The sequence below is a fragment of the Abramis brama genome (assembly GCF_963993115.1).
Source record: "Abramis brama genome assembly, chromosome: 20".
NCBI classification, from domain to species: Eukaryota; Metazoa; Chordata; class Actinopteri; order Cypriniformes; family Leuciscidae; genus Abramis; species Abramis brama.
Genome location: NC_139982.1, coordinates 12,012,867 through 12,019,931, shown reverse-complemented (window position 1 = coordinate 12,019,931; position 7,065 = coordinate 12,012,867). Strand labels below are relative to the sequence as shown.

At 40.0% G+C, this 7,065-nt stretch overlaps 4 protein-coding genes across 4 annotated transcripts; all 4 read right to left on the bottom strand.

Moving 5' to 3' along the window:
- Positions 1 to 490: 490 nt before the first annotated feature.
- Positions 491 to 2,053, bottom strand: LOC311071328 (histone H2B). The gene has a single exon (XM_084095686.1). It carries the CDS (start codon positions 2,007 to 2,009, stop codon positions 1,635 to 1,637), a length of 375 nt encoding a protein of 124 aa, XP_083951812.1. The 5' UTR covers positions 2,010 to 2,053; the 3' UTR covers positions 491 to 1,634.
- A 990-nt stretch (positions 2,054 to 3,043) lies between these two features.
- On the bottom strand, positions 3,044 to 3,510 carry LOC311071329 (histone H4). Its single transcript, XM_084095687.1, has one exon. The coding sequence runs from the start codon at positions 3,493 to 3,495 to the stop codon at positions 3,184 to 3,186; it is 312 nt and encodes a 103-aa protein (XP_083951813.1). The 5' UTR covers positions 3,496 to 3,510; the 3' UTR covers positions 3,044 to 3,183.
- A 587-nt stretch (positions 3,511 to 4,097) lies between these two features.
- LOC311070298 (histone H3.2-like) lies at positions 4,098 to 4,800 on the bottom strand. The gene has a single exon (XM_084094078.1). It carries the CDS (start codon positions 4,782 to 4,784, stop codon positions 4,374 to 4,376), a length of 411 nt encoding a protein of 136 aa, XP_083950204.1. The 5' UTR covers positions 4,785 to 4,800; the 3' UTR covers positions 4,098 to 4,373.
- A 498-nt stretch (positions 4,801 to 5,298) lies between these two features.
- On the bottom strand, positions 5,299 to 6,009 carry LOC311071572 (histone H2A-like). Its single transcript, XM_084095972.1, has one exon. The coding sequence runs from the start codon at positions 5,978 to 5,980 to the stop codon at positions 5,594 to 5,596; it is 387 nt and encodes a 128-aa protein (XP_083952098.1). The 5' UTR covers positions 5,981 to 6,009; the 3' UTR covers positions 5,299 to 5,593.
- Positions 6,010 to 7,065: the final 1,056 nt, after the last annotated feature.

The window sequence follows — 7,065 nt, the reverse complement described above, 5'->3', positions numbered from 1 at the left end:
GGGCAAAGTTTGGTTTTTCAGCAAGAGTGAATGGTTTTGAGTGTAAAGCTTCATTTTGACCTGAAAATAGGATGTTTTGGGGAACTGGGTGAGACGCTATGGATTTGTGTTTACTGTTTTGAGAATACGAGGCATAGTTTCAAGAAACGTGTTTAAGCAATCGAGAAAAACTGTAATTTCATCCTATTCTGAAGTGCATCAAACATCCATCTAACATTACCACACACTGTAAGTTTTAGTCCAATTACATTAAAACAACCAGAGGGTTAAGTAAGTCGCTTTGGATAAAAGTGTCTGCTAAATGTCAGTACAGTTAAAAAAGCATAATAATAGCTGATCCATGTACAGTAAAGTACAGTGACAGCTGTGCAAAATTCAGACTGAAATTGTCCTTCAGTCATCATCATCTGACAGGTCAGCTGGCATTAGTCTTTAAGAAACTGACCATGAAAAATCCAAAGATTGAGTTTTATTATTAGACTTTATTTTAAAAACACCCTTTTGGCAAGCGAATTTCACTGCAATAATGTTTTATTAGCACAAACAATTAAAATGAATCAGAAATTGACTTAACTAGGCCCAAATGCTCCTGTCTACACAACAATGAACCTTATATCACATGCTTTGTAGAGGCCTATAGTAAACTTGATTCACATTAGCATGTAGATTTCTCATGATGTAGCAAGTTATTACATAATGACCTTGATTTTATTAAGTTGAGTGCTTTAATTTCAGAACAGTACATAATTTAGAAATTAAGAAAATTTGAGGCCTACAATTGAGATTTCACAAATGTGTATTTAAACGTAGTAATTTATCCAACACTGTAATCATGTTTTCTTCATCCACTTCATTCCAATGCAATATAAATTTACCTGGATGGTCTTTTTCAAATCTAACAAAAGGAGAATGAATGCATTTACTCTTAAATTCTTCCATTTGATAATTATTACCTCAATAACCCAACCAAACAAGAATTAAACTAAAGCTCTCTTAAACTTGTCATTTTTGCTGAATAACAAAAAAACAGCTTTGGATGAAACACGGATCAAATAACAGTTTAGAAAATCCACCAATTTACAACACATTTTTTCTACATTTACCATAGTTAGTTTTGAATGTGTTATTAGAATCTATAACAGAATGGATTGTGATAGAATCTACAACAAATTCTAAAACATCTGAAGCACTTTTTTGAAATGCAGGGTCAGGCAGGTATGGATTTTTTTATGTTATTTTATTATTTGTTAAGACATTTATTTATGTTTAGACCACTTTTATTATCTGATTGGTATCATGATGTTTCAACCACTATAACAAAAAGTGTTTATCAAAAAAAATGTGCCTACTCTACATTTAAGTAAATGGGTGGCTCTTAAAAACAGACATTCGAATCAGGTGAGAGAAGGAGTGAGATGAAATAGAAAGTAGCTGTTGAAACCATGAAAACCTTCAAAGTTAAAAAAACCTGAGGAAAAAAAATAATAATTCATACATCTAAGAAAAAGATCAAATATCAGAATATGCAATTTTCAACCGTTTTAACAGCAACAAACAACAGAAACTCTTTAAATGGATAGGGTGGGTGGCTCTTAAAAGAGCCTTTGTGGTAGCTGAAATCTTCAGATCCCGCTTTACTTCGAGCTGGTGTATTTGGTGACGGCCTTTGTGCCCTCGGACACGGCGTGTTTGGCCAGCTCTCCGGGCAGCAGCAGACGCACGGCGGTCTGGATCTCTCTAGAGGTGATGGTGGAGCGCTTGTTGTAGTGCGCGAGGCGAGACGACTCACCGGCGATGCGCTCGAAGATGTCGTTGACGAAGGAGTTCATGATGCCCATCGCCTTGGATGAGATGCCAGTGTCAGGATGAACCTGCTTTAAGACTTTATAGACATAGATAGCATAGCTCTCCTTCCTGGACTTTCTGCGCTTCTTTCCTCCCTTACCGGCGGTCTTGGTGACGGCCTTCTTTGAGCCCTTCTTAGGCGCGGATTTCGCTGGTTCAGGCATGATGATGAGTAATCAGAAAACTGACAAATCAGTGTAAAATCTAGTGCGATACAGAGGCATTTATTCGCTCCTTATGTTAATTTTCAAAGAGATTCGAGAATCTGCTGATTGCCTGTTTTCATAGGCCAAACCCATAAACTCGTATTTCATTGGACAACTCAAAGAATCACGAGAGGAACAAGTGCCTATCACGAACGGTTAAATGATAGCCCCTCCTACCGCCAAATGTTTGAGTGACACGCCACAGGACACCGTTCCCTTTGTTCATTTCCCGCTTTTTATTTCCATTTTAATAAAATTTTGAAGAAAAACCCAAATATTACGCATGATCGTGTAATCTGAAAAGTCCTTTTTGAAGGGAATTAATAATAGCAACGATAAAATTCCTTTAAAAACAGCTTTGTATACCAGAAAGTCTCTAAAAGCCCCTTTACCGCTGACGTTTCACTTTTATTTTCACCATTTTCTCTTTTTTTCTTGTTTCTGTAAATCACTTTAAAGTCCAATAGATGGTGAATCTATAGGAAATGTGCTTCTGAAAGAAAAGCTTATAGAACTCAAATTTTTGTGCGACTTTAATGCAATTATACAGTGAACCTTATGTGACCCTGGACCACAAAACATTTATACATCATATGAAAGCTGAATAAATAAGCTTTCCATTGATGTATGGTTTGTTAGGATAGGACAATATTTGGCAGGATACAACTATTTGAACATCTGGAATCTGAGGGGGCCAAAAAAATCGAAACATTGAAATTTGTCCATTTATGTTCGCGATTGTGCTGCATTCACTCACAAAAATAAATGTTTTATATTATGGTAGAAAACTTACAAAATACTTTAATGGAACATGATGCTTACTTAATATTCTAATGATTTTTGGCATAAAAGAAAAGCCTATAATTTTGACCCATACAACGTATTGCTGGCTTTCCACAAATATACCCGTGCTACTAGTGACTGATGTTGTGGTCTAGAGTAACATATTTAGTCAAAACTATCCTGAAGAATTATTTTTCAGAAAGAAAAAAAAATAGAACTGTATCGTTTACTTTCAAGCAAAGCATGAATCATTAACACTGATGTGGTGTGGCAAAACTCTTTAAATGAAAGTGTGTGTGGCTCTTAAAAGAGCCGTTGGGTTTGAGTGGTTTCTCCTGGTTTCAGGCGTTTATCCGCCGAAGCCGTACAAGGTGCGTCCCTGTCTCTTCAGCGCGTACACAACATCCATGGCGGTGACGGTCTTTCTCTTGGCGTGCTCGGTGTAGGTGACGGCGTCGCGGATCACGTTCTCCAGAAACACCTTCAACACTCCGCGGGTCTCCTCGTAGATTAGACCGGAGATGCGCTTGACGCCACCACGGCGAGCCAGACGACGAATGGCGGGTTTGGTGATTCCCTGGATGTTATCGCGCAACACTTTACGGTGACGCTTAGCGCCTCCTTTCCCGAGTCCTTTACCGCCTTTGCCTCTTCCAGACATGTTTCACTCAATCCAGTTAAACAATGACAAGATATGTACGTTCAGCGTTGCAAGGAGGCCTTTTATATTTACTTACAGGACCTGATAGAAACCAACACCGCGTCACAAGGCGCAAAACGCCCCTCCCCTCAATGTAGTTCCAGCACAAAACAATGTGGTTCATCCCAAACCATAATCTATAACGAGGCCTGTCCGACTTCTTTCATGTTTTATAAGATTTATTTCATTTGATGAAAAGGATGTTATAATATCATCATGTAATATACAGAGATTCGGATATATTTGCAGAATATAAATGATTTCAGGCCTCAGTGGTTTATACTGTATGTCTACATTTAGCTGAACTTGCACCTGTATAAGAGTATTGAACCTGTATTGAACTTGCGCTAAAAGTTTCAAAACAGACCATGCCACTATTAGGGAGTAGCTGGAAGAAAAGAGATAGACAAAACAACCACTGTAGTCTTGTTTGGGAAAACTGTTTGAAGATGAAAAGAAGCTTTAGTAAATATGAAGATACATTTCTAGCTCCTTTGAAACTATCCACAACAACATTGGAATCGGAGTGCGCAGTTTATTTGTGTGATTCTCACTCTGTACAACTGACATCACAGTATTCAAGTAAAATAAAAAGAACATAGATCTATACAAACATTAAAATACATAACCGCTTATGTCTAAGTAGTTTATAATAGGGGTTAGGATTAGACTTAGTAATAGTAATGTTAACTGAGGATTTAGAGAACGGTGACCCAGAGAGTATTAATGAAATGCGTGAACGCAACTTTCTACTCATTGAGTTCAACTGGAAATGATCTCGTTCAGTGCAGTTTTGGTGGCTCTTAAAAGAGCCGTTGTGGGTTGACGCAGACGCGGGTTTAAGCGCGCTCTCCGCGGATGCGGCGGGCCAGCTGAATATCTTTGGGCATGATGGTGACCCTCTTGGCGTGGATGGCGCACAGGTTGGTGTCCTCGAACAGACCGACCAAATAAGCCTCGCTGGACTCCTGCAAGGCCATGACAGCGGAGCTCTGGAAGCGCAGGTCCGTCTTGAAGTCCTGAGCGATTTCTCTCACCAGCCGCTGGAAGGGCAGTTTGCGGATCAGCAGCTCGGTGGACTTCTGATAGCGGCGGATCTCCCGCAGAGCCACGGTCCCGGGCCGGTAGCGGTGAGGCTTCTTGACGCCGCCGGTGGCCGGAGCGCTCTTACGGGCGGCTTTAGTAGCGAGCTGCTTCCTCGGGGCTTTACCACCGGTGGATTTACGAGCGGTCTGCTTGGTTCTGGCCATTGTTGCAGTCTTTCTCTCTGTCCTGCTTGCGCTGGAAGGAAATGCTGCTATACGTTATACACCCGCTTTTAAAGCATTGTACCGTCACGAGCTCATAGTGTCGCGAGGATGCAGACCTTGTGATTGGCTAATACGTGACGTCTGCGCATGAGTGCCAGCCAATGACTGCGCGTTTCCTCTTTTTCAAACAAGTGGAAGGTTTCCCGCTCGAGCTGCTTTTGTTCTGTTGAATACTTCATATACATCAAACGGTGTATATATAACACCTCCCTGGTCTTTATACTCACAATGTTGTATTCAATTGTTCTGAAATACTCGCCTTAGTTCCCAGTGATTGTGCAGATCTCGGATTAGAACAAGATCACATTACAGTCTGTATAAAAGCACAGCAGCGAGACACACTAGGATTTCCATCCGTCCTGTAAAATAGGGGATCAAAGACCCAGAGTAACATTGACCAATTTCTGTTACCATGAAGCCGAGATGTATATTGCTTTTTATTTTGGATGTTTATTAAAATCTTCAATACATTGTCAGAGCTTGGTAGACCAACTATATTTTAATATTAAGGCAGATGGGTTGGGTGATAAACACACATATGGGGATCATCATCGTGTTTATGACAAACACACACACCTGCGACCCGTAATCGTCGATGATGCAGAGTTTATTGGTTTAATGGGTAATTTTCTCCCTCAACCAAACACCTTTATAGTGTTTATAAATATTACCAATGAAAAACACTCTCTATCAGATAAAATGGGTGGCTCTTAAAAGAGCCTTTTGGTCTAAAACAAACTTGACTGCACTTATTTAGATTTAGAGGGTTTCTCGGTCTTCTTGGGCAGCAGCACGGCCTGGATGTTGGGCAGCACGCCGCCCTGAGCGATGGTCACTCGGCCTAGAAGTTTGTTGAGCTCCTCGTCGTTACGCACCGCCAACTGCAGGTGACGGGGGATGATGCGGGTCTTCTTGTTATCCCGAGCAGCGTTTCCAGCCAACTCCAGAATCTCAGCAGTCAAATACTCGAGCACCGCCGCCAGATAAACAGGAGCTCCGGCACCGACGCGCTCACCGTAGTTTCCCTTGCGGAGAAGCCTGTGAACACGGCCAACGGGGAACTGCAGTCCAGCCCTAGAGGAGCGAGTCTTTGCCTTCGCTCTGGCTTTACCACCGGTTTTGCCTCTTCCGCTCATTTTTATTTTCTTAATTTCAGGTATTACAATTTTCAAAGCCAAAGCGAAGAGAGTGAGTACCCATTTCTCCACTTACTGCCTTTAAAGGTGAATGCAGGTCGCCCATTGGTTTAGAGTCTATAAAGATTCAAACCAATCACTGGCCTTCGCTCTAAAGCCCAACCCCCTATTCTAGCGGGAATAATTATGCACTAAATAAGTATGTATCAAGTATTTGTGACCATTAAGACAAAAGAGCTGAAGCTATTGAAATATTTGTGATAGAAAATTAATGAAAATGCTTAACAGATGTTTAGGGAATTAATATTAATTCAACAATGTATTTTTTCTGTGCACACAGTTAATATGTGTAAAAAGGAAATTGAACTAAAATGGTGAAATAACAATTTAAACAAGCTTTTCAAATAATTCACATCAATATCAACATGCTACTAGGGTTTGATACACACACTTTATAACATGTTTATATGCACACCATATAACATCTATATATATGGATATTATACACTGTTCCTACCAAAAGTACTACACATTTCAAACACTATATTCTGATATATAGTATCAGTATCTGGCCTTCTGATACTATATTATATATTATGTTTCTAATGTAATATTGGAGTATTATCACCGCCCATATAGCCGGATATGGGGTTGTTTTTATTGTCACAATTATCCAGCATGTTGTGGGTATATATTCTGTTTGTGTGTTGTATCATATTTGGACTGTGATTACTGCCTGAACCCTCATAAGCTTTTTGGCCATTTTTAATATATTTTTGAATAAAATAGAGCACTCAACTTGAGTGATTCAAGACTAGGTCACTTATTTTTGAAAAAAAGTATTTTATAGTTTTTTTTATAGTTAGCCCGCACGGTGTGCAATCCGCCTCGCCTGCTGTCACAATTCACAAAAGTGTGGCAGATGCACACAACCATCTGGCAAAACGCGCTGTAGAGACAATCGATTAATCATTAACATCCTTAGTCTCTACACACATAAATGGAGAGTTTTCACAAATTTGTGCAGGTCAAATTGGTGAAGGTGTATGTGGCCTCTATAACAGCATTCCACGCACACGTTGATA